The sequence below is a fragment of the Cebidichthys violaceus genome, unplaced genomic scaffold, assembly GCF_023349555.1.
Source record: "Cebidichthys violaceus isolate CVI_PGR_0920_01 unplaced genomic scaffold, fCebVio1.0.p SCAF_47, whole genome shotgun sequence".
NCBI lineage: Eukaryota > Metazoa > Chordata > Actinopteri > Perciformes > Stichaeidae > Cebidichthys > Cebidichthys violaceus.
The window spans coordinates 1275370-1289613 of NW_027176672.1; the positions used below are offsets into that span (position 1 = coordinate 1275370).

Here is a 14244-nt window from a genome sequence, read left to right on the forward strand (position 1 = left end):
ATATATATATATATATTAAATCAATGGCATGTGTCACAAGTAGCTTTGTTTACAGAATCACTTAAATTAAATGCATAGAGACGTCTGTATGTGGTTCTAAATAAACACTTCCACTGTTACGGTTCACATTAGCCAGGCAGATGAAAATGTTTATGTGAATTTGAAGTAACAACACCACAATTTGTATTATTATTCATTTAACACAAGGCACAAATCACTGGTAGTGAGGGCAGTAATTTTGATGAATAATAACTGAATAAATAATAAGTAGATTTAAAAACACTGAAGCATTTCTTTTTGTACTTCTTAAAACACCTGGAATTACCATTTATAGGCTTAGTTTGTTTGTGAATGACTCCGAAGTTAAACTGATGAAACAAAAATTAAGAATCTAGATTTGGAAGAGTGTAAATAGGCCTTAATAACTAACCCATAATAAGAGCGATCTAAGGTGTGTTCCAGACTGTGTAACGCTGATGCAGACACTTCTCGGAGTCCTGATTGCATCATATTTTGAATACAAGTGGACAGAGACAATATTCTATGGAAGCATCTCAGCTAACTGGCCTGAGTGCTCAGTCGGATCAATAAGTGGGAAAGATGCGTTGATCTCTGTCTTAAGGTGGATTTGTTGGTAAAGCTCCGAGATGGCGATTCTTATTCCACGTGGTCTTCGTTGTGCAGCTCAGAACCTTGAATACAAAGCAGGGGGAGATACCCTAACCTGTGGTGCGCGATGTTGAGTGGATTAAAAACATGCACCACCTATATTATCCCGCTCTTAACCGACACACAGTGGTGCTGTTTGCATGTGTTGTGGAGTACCTTAAAACGCCCCTCAATGACAAAGCCCTGCCCTCATCTTCACAGAAACGACATTCAGTTATTTGTTAGATGGAATATCAGTTAGTAAGGAAACAAATGCCATTTCCAGGAAGCAGGTGTAAAGTTAAGACGAGTAGAATGAAAGTTAAAAGAAGAATTTAATTCAGATTTAGATCTCTAGCTGGGATTGTCTGCTGCTGCTTCATGGAGACAATGTATGGTGGAGCCATCAGGACGTGTTGACCGGGATGTTGATGAAGCAGTTTTATTCTCAGATGGTGTCTTCTCCAGCTGGCTGAAGGGACCTATGAGCCGTCTGTAATTAGGGGACCTCAGGGGACCGCGATGCTGCACGGAGATGGTGAACACATGGTGAGTGTGGAGGGCTTCACTCTGTGACTGTTCCAGGGCCAGTTTGGTAAAGAGTAAGCTGTGTTCTTGGCTAACAAAAGCTTATGTTTAAGTCTGATTTCATGTTTGAAACCATTTCAAATTCATACAAACTAAAGAATGATGCATTCATGCCGATTTAAAAAAATATAAAAACCGCTTTAATAGAGATTGACCTCTTTTTTTGGACTCTATCTGACCACATATGTGAAGTCCAGCATGAGTATCAGGAGGGCTTGGCTCCCATGCTGCACTGCCCTCACGTCTCCAGATGGTGGCGCACTACGAGTTAATAATGGATTACTCCTTTTCTTCAAACCGGTAGTAGGCGACTTTTTTTTTTTTTTTTTTTTTTTTTTTTTTTACTTTTTCAAAAGATACTTGTTGCAACTTTTATTTTTAACGAATGCGCATTAAAATACATACATTAATGTAGCCTTGCGCGTGACAAATAACCAGTACGAGCGTACCGGTGACGTAGTGGCCACAGGAAAAGGACTTTAACCACACTTTATATATAAAACATGTCACATATATTAAGAATCCACCAGTTTAAAACACGTAGGTCATTTTTTTAATAAGCAAAAAGCAGCGTTTCACCGGAGTGGGAGGGATTAAGTGGGAGCTATATGCGCAGTGTGCGTGATTCTTGCAGCTCTTGTTGTGACTGAGAGGTCCTGTTTCAATCACTGGCGTCAGACGGACGCGCGACACCAACTCAAACCTTTTCACCTTCTCCCGAACAGCGTCACAATATTGATTGGAGAGAAGGGAAAAAAAAAAAAAGTGGTGGCGAGGTGGCACCGAGCAACTTTATTGGGAGTTTTAATTTGAAAGTGCCTCGCGGGGCTTTAAGAATATCCCTTCTTTTTTGTTGCCGTGTGTCACTTTGAGGGTCCGACGGGCTTTTTTTTTTCCTCTTCGCTTTCAGCTCGACCGGGAGATAAAAAAACAACAAACTTTTCCTGTTTTATAAACGAGGTGGCTTCGTAGAACGAGACCCGCCTGTAACCTTCACGTCTTAACATTATTGCTACATTTTTTACCGGATCCGCCATTATTTGATACATTCACACGCGGTCTGCAACAATTCAGACTCTTTTTTTTTTTTTTTGCTTTGCTTTTTTTTTCTCCCGTTTTTCGTTTGAATGCGTTGCAAATATGATGATGTCACCGACGCCACTTTTTCCTGAAGTTATGGCGGAGCACAACTTCTCTAACTTCTCTTGGTAAGCGCGCACACACACACTCACACGTACACACACTCTTACCGTCGCTACTCAGTGAAAAGTTTTATTTGTTGTTGTTAAAATGCGAACTACAAACTGGTGAAGTGGCTTTCTCCGGGAGCCGCATGACCGCGACGTGCATCGCTCGAACGGGTGAGATTTGAATGGAGGTTGAGCGGAGAGCTGGGACGTTTTTAACCGCAGGAGTTCGCCTCTTCGGGGGCCTTACGGGCAAATTTCACAGCGATATCTGGACCCACCAGGCCCTTATACGAATACATACAACACACACACGCGAGTAGCTACTAATAGCTTCTGTAGTTGTGTGGAGTCGTGCACGCGTCTCAACAGTGAGGCTTTTACTAGCAGGCCTGCGTTTTAGCAAGAAGTTGGACTTGATTAGAAGTCGATGAAGGCGTTTTTAAAAGCCAGTTTAGCGGGCCTCCCTCTCTCACTCTGTTCTAACGTACGCTAACTTGCTGACACGGATCTCACCTACATAAGGAAGACTTCAGAGTCTAAAGCTGACCGACCTGTTATGTGGAGCAGCTCTAAGCGGAGTCTAACTATTCTGGACTTTCTTTTTCTTGGGGTTCTATTGAAACTCTTTTTTTTTTTTTAAATATATTTGTATGGCTCGATCACAGCCCTTGTTGTGAACACAATCCCCGCAGCGTGGAGGGTTTTGGGTGGAAAAACTACAATCACCCCCCCCCCCCCCCCCAAAAAAAAAGTTTCTGCTTTTTCTTCGGTGGTGTTGACACAGCGGTGTGTCCGATGTGACAGCTAACCAGTAAACCTGCAGTCAATCATCTCCTCGGTGTGCCAACGGGCCTGTTGTGTGGACACACCAGAGGTAATTAGGAGTGTTGCAGAGAAAGTGGTGCACTGAAAAGGAACTGTGTGTGTGTGAGTGTGAGAGAGAGAGAGAGAGAGAGAGAGAGAGAGAGAGAGAGAGAGAGAGAGAGAGAGAGAGAGAGACACAGAAGCTTCACTGATTATTAATATTAGAAAACAAAGCAGAAGAGGAAGCTTGTTTGTTTCTGATGGGCAGGTCCAACTTGGGTTATTGTTTTTGTTTTTTCAAGAATCCGCACCTTTTTATTTACTTTACCAGTTTTATTATAGTAAGTTATTGTTTTATCTATCTATCTATCTATCTATCTATCTATCTATCTATCTATCTATCTATCTATCTATCTAATTAGACCTGTGAATCTGTCTAATGTCTTCTGTTGTGTGTTGCAAGCTGCTGAGTTGTCTATTGTCGGACCATAAAGAAAGAGAGATAGAGTCTGTTGAAAGTCTGTACTGTAAATACCAGGACTGACCTCGGTGGTGGTCACAGATTCTCCTGGTCTTGAGTGGATTTGTTTGTCTACATTCAGCTCCCTCTCCAAGGAAAAGGATGCCCCCCCCCCCCCTCGCCAAAAAAAGCCCATGTGGTATTCTTAAGACTACCACTAAAGTTTCGGGGTTGGAGCCCAGAAGTTAATAAGCACATAGGACCACTACACATGCACGTTCTGTCTCTTTTTCCCGTCGCACCTCCTGAAAGGTTGTGCGACTGACATACAACCCTGAAGCGGACCTAATCACGCCGTTGTGCGAGAGGGTTGGTTTCACCCGAGGCAGATTGTGTTTAGAGATTGCGTCAAACGAGTTCTCAGACGCCACAACCCAAACCTATCTTCTGTTGTTCCTGTCTGTAAAATAAAACGCACACTTTCACCACTGGAATCCGTTGTGACTGACCACAGCTGCTTTCTTTTTTTTCAGTGGGACAAAAAGATAAATTACATTTAAAGCCACTTTTCAGAACTGCAAGGATGGATGTTGGAATATCTATTTAAGTTCAGGATGTCTTTCTTTATAACACCGCGTCTGCACACCACCAACATCCTTACAAAGAAGCCAGAGACCTAAAGTGACATCGATTAAATAGTCCCCTTTTCTTTTCAGACCATTGAGTGCACTTGGCTTTACTAATGGAACACCTCCAGGGAGCGTGGAAGACCCTGAGCAACGGCTTCGGAATGAAGGACTCTGCGTTCGAGGGCCCGTGCGTCTCTCCGACCTTGGTCCAGGGCTTTTCCTGCCAGCGCCGCTCCTCCGATGACGGCAAGATGCCCGACTCCAAGACCAGCAGCACCATCCGCGTCTACCTCCCGAACCAGCAGCGTACTGTGGTGAGTGGATTTTTTTTTTTAGACGGCATACTGACCTTCCAGTAAAGCTGCAGAAACGCTGCACTAGTACAGTTAACTAGAGACAGATGGAGCTACTGACTCTCATGCAGGTGAGAGGAATTAATCCTTTCTATGTCTTTGTTCCTCAGGTAAACGTACGACCAGGCATGACTCTGTACAGTTGCCTGATCAAAGCACTAAAGGTGAGAGGTCTGCAGCCTCAGTGCTGCGCCGTCTTCAGGCTGCATCCAGGACAGAGGAGGTGAGCTCAGGGCGGTGTGATCCAAGGCCTCGCGCACCACATTCCCACCTGCAGCAGGTACTGCGCTAGCTTTGACATCCTTTCACCTGAACTCCTTTTTGTCCCTTTTTTTTTTTTTTCTGTTCACAGTAAAAAATCGCGGATGGATTGGAACACCGACTCCACCTCCCTGATTGGAGAAGAGCTGCTGGTGGAGGTTTTAGATCACGTTCCTTTGACCACGCATAATTTCGTGAGTCCCCGACGCGTTCGCCCTCGTCCTCCACGCTCCAAAGTCTCCAAAAAGTGTCTCCGCTAAAGAAACATTTTGTGTCATTTTGTCTTTTCTTTTTTTTCTTTTTTTCTTTCAGGTTCGCAAGACGTATCTGAAACTGGCGTTCTGCGATATTTGCCAGAAGTTTCTTTTGAATGGTTTTCGTTGCCAAACGTGCGGCTACAAGTTCCACGAGCATTGTAGCACCAAAGTGCCCACCATGTGTGTGGACTGGAGCAATATCAGACAACTCCTGTGAGTGGAATGCAAACGAGATCATCAGTTACTGTGAAAAAAAAACATTTTGAACGTTACATCATGCATCATTTGTTGTATAAATATAAAGATTTGAGATTAGTGCATCAGAAATGTAGTTGATTAAAGATAAAACCAGTTCTGCAGGTTTGGGTCTAAGCTCGTATTCATGGTTTTGCATACTGGCGCTGAGAATAGAAGCTCATCGGTGTTGGTTTTCATGCGTGTTTCAGGACGGATAGTGATGGTTGAGAGATGCTTGTCATTAGCGTTGACGAGGTGAGGTCCCCTCTCTGTCCTCAGGTTGTGTCCGACGCCCGGTGAGGGCGGGGCCCCGTCGCTGCCCCCGCTGACGTCCCGGCGAATGAGAGAATCCTTGACGCGGTTTCCGAGGTGAGCCAACGTTTTTTTGTGTTCGATCGATTCATAACGCATCCTCCTAGTGATCTCATTATTTAAAAAAGATGAATTAAAAGTCCTCACATTGTCAGGTACAAATGACACTACGTTCTGTAAACGGAGCATTTCCATATGACCTCTATGGAAGTGCTTCTGCTGAGTCGAGCCCTCCTCTTCCTCTTCTTTTAGCCTCGTGGAGGATTCTTGTAAACAAACAAAAGTCGTGTTTACAGTCGGCGTTACTCGCCAACACACAGTGTGTATCCCTGAGCTCTAACAAATGTGTAGAAAGTGTTTCCGTCCACACAAAACAGCTGCAAAGCAGCATTTGTTTTTGTTTCATTTTAAGGGGAAGCTCACCCCTTACCTGTAGTGCTATTTATAGATGTCAATTGTTTTGCTCAAAGCACCGAGAGCTCATCAGCGATGTCTCTTTCCAGAAATCCTGACCCGGTTACACACGATGAACCACAGACCTCCTTGTGAGCAGCTTCATGTAGAAAGAAAATAGTTCCTGCATGAAACTGCTCCATTTTTAATTGTTTACATCCAGTCTTATTCTTCTTCTTCCCTGTCTTTGCTGGTGCATTGCTGGAGAAGAAGGCAGAGTTACATTGGCAGGTTTAGGCAGCCGTGACCATTGTCCTTGTCAGACCGCAAAACAGTGGTAGTTGTGATGTGTGGAGCGTCGTAATCCGAACAGAATTAAACTCTGTTTTGAATGACGTCCTCGGCTTTATGGGGGCTTAGCCGTCCAAGTGCTGATGTAACGAGGGGCGTGAAAAGAGCCTGTTGTTTCAGGAGCACTTAAAGTGGTTAAAAAGCACTCCGAGCTGCCAAATTAGCGCTCACAAAGTATCGAGTTGTTCCACGCAGAGCGATCTCAAAAATGCTCTTTTGAAACGCGGTCCTGCGTTGCCAGAAGGGGGGATTGTTCTGAAGGCGTGCCCTCCGTGGTCATAGCCGTGTTTCATATGATCTCAGTTTAAATGCGTCAGTCGGCTCCAGCTGTCCCCGTTTGAACCGGCAGTAACGGGGCCGTCGTTCTGCACGTGTTTTTAGTACATTTGGACCAGACTAGATTCTCTGCTTGTAAATGTGAACCTCTCAAGTTGCGCTAACATTTCGGATTGTTTGCAGATTAACAAATTTGGCTGGTGAGCTTTGTTCTCTTCAGCTGAGCCAACACAAGATCTTGGCAAAACGCCGAGAGCGAAATACCTCGACGGTGTCAAGTCAGCCAAAAAAAATGGGATAAGGACGAGGCCACGGTGGAATTAAACAAGAACTACTTCCTCACAGTTTAGTTTTTCTTCTGCACATGTGGTTAGCAGTCTGTTGAGGACACAACATAAACACATGATGAACGGGGAAAGTGAGACAGGAAATGACAGCAGAGACCGACCACTTTTAAAGAAGTCACGGATTTCACCGCGACACGATGATGTAAGCGAAGAAATGGCTGCTCTGTCGTAACACTTTGTCCACGTCCTCCCCCCCCCCCCTCCCCCCGCAGCTCGGTGCACCGGTACTCCACCCCTCACGCCTTCAACTACACGGCTCCGCACACGCCCACGGGCGGCTGGCTGTCCCAGAGGCAGCGCTCCACTTCCACGCCCAACGTCCACATGGTCAGCACCACCCTGCCTGTAGACAGCAGCATGATCGAGGTAACTACACACCAGCCCCCCTCGGGTACTTCTGTAAGGTCCAAGCCCCTCCTAAAATATCCCCCCCCCCCCCCCCCCCCCCCCCCCCCCCACGTACAGCTCAGGCATTCCAGACGTCTTGCCGCTTCTTTCTACCTCTTCTCTCACGCTGCGTTAAGTTATCCACCTGGACAGGGTTGAGCCGGTTTTCTGTTATTCCCCTGATAGCATTTCATTTGAGCGATTTTTGTACATTTGCAACACTTGACTTCCCCCTGTTCACTTCTAGTTTCTGCTTTTTCACTGCCCAGGTTCTTGCATAATGGGCTCACTAGTTTTGCATGCTTTGTAGAGTTTCTCCTCTAGTAACCTGGGCATCGCTCTCATCATCCTCCCTTTCCTTGCTCTCCTTCACTGTGTCCCTCTTCCTCCTGTTCTCCCTCCTGGCCCGCTGTATTGTGAGTAGCTAGACTGCCTGAATGCCTCCCCCAGCTCCTGGTGCCACAGGTTCTGGCTGAAGAGGAAAGTAGGTATTGTGCACTTCTCCCAGTCTTTTGTCGAGGCCTCGTCCGAGAGTCCCGAAAAGGTTAGAAAGCGGAGCGTTCTGTGTGCGGTGTGAATCTGCATTTTCACATCTTCAGCACTGAAGTGAAACCACGGCGTCTGCTTTATTGTTCTCTTTTTGTCTCTCTAGGATGCGATGCGTGATCACGACTCGGGTGAGTGCTCGTCAGATTCACCTCGCACTTCAGCCTTCGACACAAATCTTATTGATTCATTTAAAACAAATAAATGTTCCTATTCAAACGGTTCTTTATCAACTGACATTTCTCATTCTGGACATTGAGCTCTTCCAATAGCATTCAATAGACATTAAAGATGATGAGCAGTAGAGGTGTTGGGAGTATTTACCTTTTTCTAGCATTGCCTGAATGCCTAGAGAGAACTCTTATGTCATTTAGTGGGAGACTTTACCCACCTGACATACTGTATACTCCCTCCATCCTAAATTCTCCTCTCTGTATTCCTGAAGGGGGGAGCTCCCCCAGCCAGAGCCCCACAGGCTGGTCCCAGTCCAAAGCGCCGGCCCCCGCCCAGCGAGAGAGAGCCCCGTCCTTCAACACTCAGGAGAAAAACAAAATCGTACGGGACATTTACATCTTTGCACAACTCTACACTTTGTTTGTTTATCATATTTTATTGTACATTTTCTAGTTTTAAATCATGTCTTCGACTATTGTTTATTGTCGCGACACTGAACCGTTTCTGGGGGGCACCTTCTGGGTTTCTGCTCCTCCAGAGGCCTCGGGACAAGCGGGACTCGAGCTACTACTGGGAGATCGAGGCCAGCGAGGTGTACCTGAACTCCCGCATCGGTTCAGGCTCGTTTGGGACGGTGTACAAAGGGAAATGGCACGGTAGGAATGCACTTCAGATGGGGCGGGGCACATTCAGGTGGAGCCACTAGCACTTTCACATTTCATAGTAGAGGTGGGTCAAGTAGCCAAAAACGTACTCGAGTAAAAGTAGTCGCCACAATAGCTGCTCGAGTAAGAGTACAAAAGTATGTACTTCACTCCGGTATAGATGTCTTAAGTCCTGGTTCCATCACAGGTCACATCCAGGTCTCTCCGTCACATGAGGACTGAGATTAGAGAAGTCTCTTATCTTTCTGAAAAAATGTCTCAAATCAGATGACTCATTATTAATATCCTGTTAAATACAGGTGTGTCACTTCTTCATTTTGACCAGAGGAAGACCATCTGTAGTTGAAACATTATCAGTTCTGTCCACGTGAAATAAAAGCAGTATGTCTTGCGTGTTGATGTTTATTAAACTCAAGTAAATCTAACTAGCTACTCCCCACCTGTGTTCATACTAAGTGCATGTAGCATAGCTTCTCATGTGAGCTCACAGTGGAGTGTTGTTGTTGTTGTAGGTGACGTAGCGGTGAAGATCTTAAAGGTGACTGACCCCACGCCAGAGCAGTTCCAGGCATTCAGGAATGAAGTGGCAGTGTTGAGGTAAGACGTGGCGTCGGTGGTGTTTGTTCAGTTCCTCGGTGAATCCTCTTCTTCGCCGCCGTTGACCGTGTCTTCGTTTTTTGGTTTTTTTTTGGCCTCTGGTCGCAGGAAGACGCGACACGTCAACATCCTGCTGTTCATGGGCTACATGACGAAGGACAACCTGGCCATCGTGACCCAGTGGTGTGAAGGCAGCAGCCTCTACAAACACCTCCACGTCCTGGAGACCAACCTGAAGATCATCCAGCTCATCGACATCGCCCGGCAGACGGCTCAGGGCATGGAGTGAGTCCGAGCACGCGCACGTTTTCTGATGAGGAACAGAGATGTCGGTTAATAATCACTTTTTTTCTCTTCTCATTTTTTAGCTATCTGCATGCAAAGAACATCATTCATCGGGACATGAAGTCCAACAGTATCCTTCCTAGCGGCTGCCTCGGCGTGTGAAAGCACTCGGTGCTCTTTAACTCTCGTACTTGTCGGGGTCTGTGTTCCCTCGGTGTGCTTTGGCTGTGATTCCTTGACAGCAGCGCAGACATCTTCTTGCACGAAGGGCTGACGGTGAAAATCGGGGACTTTGGTCTGGCGACGGTGAAGGCCAGATGGAGCGGCTCGACTCAGGTGGAGCAGCCCTCCGGATCCATCCTCTGGATGGTGAGCGCCGCAGCTTTGATTTCACTAAAGCCAACGAGACGAGTGATATTCAAGACGTGAAAGAAAACGGGACGCAATCCGTGTCTCGTCTGTGTGTCCGCAGGCTCCCGAGGTCATCCGGATGCAGGACAACAACCCCTACAGCTTCCAGTCCGACGTCTATTCCTATGGAATTGTTCTCTTCGAACTCTTGACGGGAGAACTCCCGTACTCCCTGATAGCAACCAGAGATCAGGTAAAGTCTCACCACTAGTTTCCCATTCAAATATGTAATGCACATTTTGGAGCGTCGCATTAGAAAAGCTGTACGGAAACAGCCAAATTCAATAAACTCCCTCTATTGTGTGGAAAAAACAAACCCAGCTAGCTCGAGGTGGTTTTGGCCTTAGTCGTAAAAATAGTTGATGTGCTAAACGGATTGCGGAATCAATTCAGACGTAGGAAACATTTAACTCGTATGACTGATCAGCCGTTTCTGCTGTCGGCGTCCTTTTCGGCTATTTCCATAACGTGCAAATGCTCGTCTTCAACTCCAAACATGAAACATGGCCAACATTAGCTGACGCGAAAGAGCGACTCAAACTTAACCTGAAGCCCTCTCTCCACGTTCCCCTCTCCACGTTCCTCTCTAAACGTTCCTCTCTAAACGTTCCCCTCTCCACGTTCCTCTCTCCACGTTCCTCTCTAAACGTTCCTCTCTAAATGTTCCCCTCTAAACGTTCCTCTCTAAACGTTCCTCTCTAAACGTTCCCCTCTCCACGTTCCTCTCTAAACGTTCCCCTCTAAACGTTCCTCTCTAAACGTTCCTCTCTCCACGTTCCTCTCTCCACGTTCCTCTCTCCACGTTCCTCTCTAAACGTTCCTCTCTAAACGTTCCTCTCTAAACGTTCCTCTCTAAACGTTCCCCTCTCCACGTTCCTCTCTCCACGTTCCTCTCTCCACGTTCCTCTCTAAACGTTCCTCTCTAAATGTTCCCCTCTAAACGTTCCTCTCTAAACGTTCCTCTCTAAACGTTCCCCTCTCCACGTTCCTCTCTAAACGTTCCCCTCTAAACGTTCCTCTCTAAACGTTCCTCTCTCCACGTTCCTCTCTCCACGTTCCTCTCTCCACGTTCCTCTCTAAACGTTCCTCTCTAAACGTTCCTCTCTAAACGTTCCCCTCTCCACGTTCCTCTCTAAACGTTCCTCTCTAAACGTTCCCCTCTCCACGTTCCTCTCTCCACGTTCCCCTCTCCACGTTCCCCTCTCCACGTTCCTCTCTCCACGTTCCTCTCTCCACGTTCCTCTCTAAACGTTCCCCTCTCCACGTTCCCCTCTCCACGTTCCTCTCTCCACGTTCCTCTCTCCACGTTCCTCTCTCCACGTTCCTCTCTAAACGTTCCTCTCTCCACGTTCCTCTCTCCACGTTCCCCTCTCCACGTTCCTCTCTCCACGTTCCTCTCTCCACGTTCCTCTCTAAACGTTCCCCTCTCCACGTTCCTCTCTAAACGTTCCTCTCTAAACGTTCCTCTCTAAACGTTCCCCTCTCCACGTTCCTCTCTCCACGTTCCTCTCTAAACGTTCCTCTCTAAATGTTCCCCTCTAAACGTTCCCCTCTAAACGTTCCTCTCTAAACGTTCCTCTCTAAACGTTCCCCTCTCCACGTTCCTCTCTAAACGTTCCTCTCTAAACGTTCCCCTCTAAACGTTCCTCTCTAAACGTTCCTCTCTCCACGTTCCTCTCTCCACGTTCCTCTCTAAACGTTCCTCTCTAAACGTTCCCCTCTCCACGTTCCTCTCTAAACGTTCCTCTCTAAACGTTCCCCTCTCCACGTTCCCCTCTCCACGTTCCTCTCTCCACGTTCCCCTCTCCACGTTCCCCTCTCCACGTTCCTCTCTCCACGTTCCTCTCTCCACGTTCCTCTCTCCACGTTCCTCTCTAAACGTTCCCCTCTCCACGTTCCTCTCTAAACGTTCCTCTCTAAACGTTCCTCTCTCCACGTTCCTCTCTCCACGTTCCCCTCTCCACGTTCCTCTCTCCACGTTCCTCTCTAAACGTTCCCCTCTCCACGTTCCTCTCTCCATGAGGCCGAGCTGACTTCTTCTTCTTCTGCGGTTTACTGGAGGATTGCAGCCATGCGTCGTCTGTAGCGCCAACTTCTGACCAAACTTCGCTGTAGCCAAGTTTATTCGCCCCAAACCAGTTGATGGAAAAGCACCTAATTCACATTTTCTCTTTTACATTTCAAAAGGAAACACAGCGGTGCAAATCGGTGACATCAAGACGCTCTAAGGACACTCATTTTGTCCTCCATGCACTCTGTAGTTGTTTTTGTTCAGCATAATCAATTCGTGCAAACTTGCACGTTAGTTTTTGTCACTTTGTTAGACCTGGTCATGTAAAAGAGAGAGGTGACCCGTGTGCCTGAGCTCTAGTCCTCGCCCGGGTCCCGGGGTCGGGCTTTGAGCCGGTGCCAGAAGGTGGTGGAAAGACATTGGGTTGCTGTCTGAAGGGGGTTGTGGAGCTGGCCTAAAGGCCCAATACGGAACAGAGGCGGGCGTCCTGGAGCCACCAGCCTAATTTTAGACCCCGTAACACAACCCTGTTTGTGTGTGAGAAAAGGTGTGTGTGTGTGTGTGTGTGTGTGTGTGTGTGTGTGTGTGTGTGTGTGTGTGTGTGTGTGTGTGTGTGTGTGTGTGTGTGTGTGTGTGTGTGTGTGTGTGTGTGTGTGTGTGTGTGTGCGCGTGCGTGCGTGCGTGCGTGCGTGCGCTTTCTTTTTTCCGTCCTCACACAGACCACGAGACCTGGTCTGGATCGTGTCTGGCTCCTTGCTCGGTTCTGTTTACCGTGTCTGAATTGAAAATAGGCTGAAGTCGCTGTATGAAGTGTGCCCATAAACGCCGTCATGACCCACCGCCATGCTTTGGAAGCACGTAGAGTCCTCCTATCATCCTTCATCTCCGCAGCATCACTCAGGCCCTCACAAAGATGCTCGTCACCTTCAACTCACAGGCTGTGGTCCTGAAAATATCTCAGAGACGGACTGCCGATTTGAGGATTTATCAGGCGTGTCTTACTGTCTCACTGACCTGGATCAATAGTTCAACACTAAAGTATTTTCACTCACTCCCTCCGTCTCATCTCGTCTGTGACTCCCTCCTCTCAGATAATCTTCATGGTGGGAAGAGGCTATTTGTCCCCAGACCTCAGTAAGCTCTACAAGAACTGCCCCAAAGCCATGAAAAGGTTGGTGGCCGACTGCATCAAGAAGTCCAAAGACGAGAGGCCGCTCTTCCCTCAGGTGAAGCACCGTGGTACTTGTACACTTCAAGCTGAACGCAGTGTTTGTCTTTCATTCATCTTTCATTTGTCTTTTATTTTCAGATCTTGTCCTCCATCGAGCTTCTCCAGCATGCCCTACCTAAGATAAACCGCAGTGCCTCAGAACCGTCCCTGCACAGAGCTTCTCACACTGAGGACATCAACGCCTGTACTCTGACCTCCACCAGGCTGCCGGTTTTCTAGAGGCTCAGACGGCACACCTCCTCCTCCTCCTCTCCTCACACGTCCTCCTCCTCCTCCTTTAACATATAATAGTCCAAAATGCTCAGGACGCCCCCAAATTCTCTACACACAGACGTAGACTTAGAAATGTACACGCGATCATACGTAAACCTGCGCTAACAATAGAATACGAGGGAGGAGGGAGGCGGAAGGAGATCTACTTTCAGGAAGTGAGCGATTGCAGTGGGACGAACACATGAAGAGGCGGGGCTAAACAAACACGGAGGCGGTGCCTTGCTTATCACTGCACGTATTAAGAAGTATGCAGAGGCTCCGCGGCGGCGGCGGCAATGCATTTGGTAAAAATTTGTAAATACATGCACGCACACCTAAGACAAGGAGGAAATGGACACTGAAGGAAGCTCAAGAGGAAGACGGACGCGTCTCTCTCGACGTGAAGCACACCCTTTCATCTGGCCGTCCGGGGTTCTGATGAAGAGGACCTTTTTCTTTTTTTATTTTAAAAAGCTTATATGCCTTAAGAGGAAACAAAGCCTGGACTAAGATCCCGCACAGTTCCCCTCGATCACAAACCAAGCCGTTGGATGTAGTCCATTTAGTTGCACAGTAGTA

General features: G+C 47.2%; 1 protein-coding gene across 3 annotated transcripts in view; it reads left to right on the forward strand.

Annotated features, from left to right (window-relative positions):
* The first annotated feature begins 943 nt into the window (after positions 1-943).
* The window catches only part of raf1a (Raf-1 proto-oncogene, serine/threonine kinase a), a 13723-nt gene continuing 422 nt past the window's right edge, over positions 944-14244 (forward strand). Inside the window, exons 1-18 of one of the 3 annotated variants that reach the window (XM_068729617.1) lie at positions 1588-2444; positions 4407-4633; positions 4783-4895; positions 5025-5127; positions 5246-5403; positions 5707-5796; positions 7319-7472; positions 7918-8037; positions 8146-8170; positions 8485-8594; positions 8752-8869; positions 9391-9475; positions 9584-9760; positions 9844-9890; positions 10011-10129; positions 10233-10364; positions 13274-13408; positions 13492-14244. The exon at positions 13492-14244 is cut by the window's right edge and continues 422 nt beyond it. In XM_068729617.1, the coding sequence (XP_068585718.1) occupies positions 4433-4633; positions 4783-4895; positions 5025-5127; positions 5246-5403; positions 5707-5796; positions 7319-7472; positions 7918-8037; positions 8146-8170; positions 8485-8594; positions 8752-8869; positions 9391-9475; positions 9584-9760; positions 9844-9890; positions 10011-10129; positions 10233-10364; positions 13274-13408; positions 13492-13632 (2028 nt within the window). In that variant the 5' untranslated portion in view covers positions 1588-2444; positions 4407-4432 and the 3' untranslated portion in view covers positions 13633-14244. Of the gene's footprint in view, positions 1198-1587; positions 2445-4406; positions 4634-4782; positions 4896-5024; positions 5128-5245; positions 5404-5706; positions 5797-7318; positions 7473-7917; positions 8038-8145; positions 8171-8484; positions 8595-8751; positions 8870-9390; positions 9476-9583; positions 9761-9843; positions 9891-10010; positions 10130-10232; positions 10365-13273; positions 13409-13491 lie in introns of those variants that run through there. The other 2 variants (XM_068729616.1, XM_068729615.1) reach the window with 2 other exon arrangements.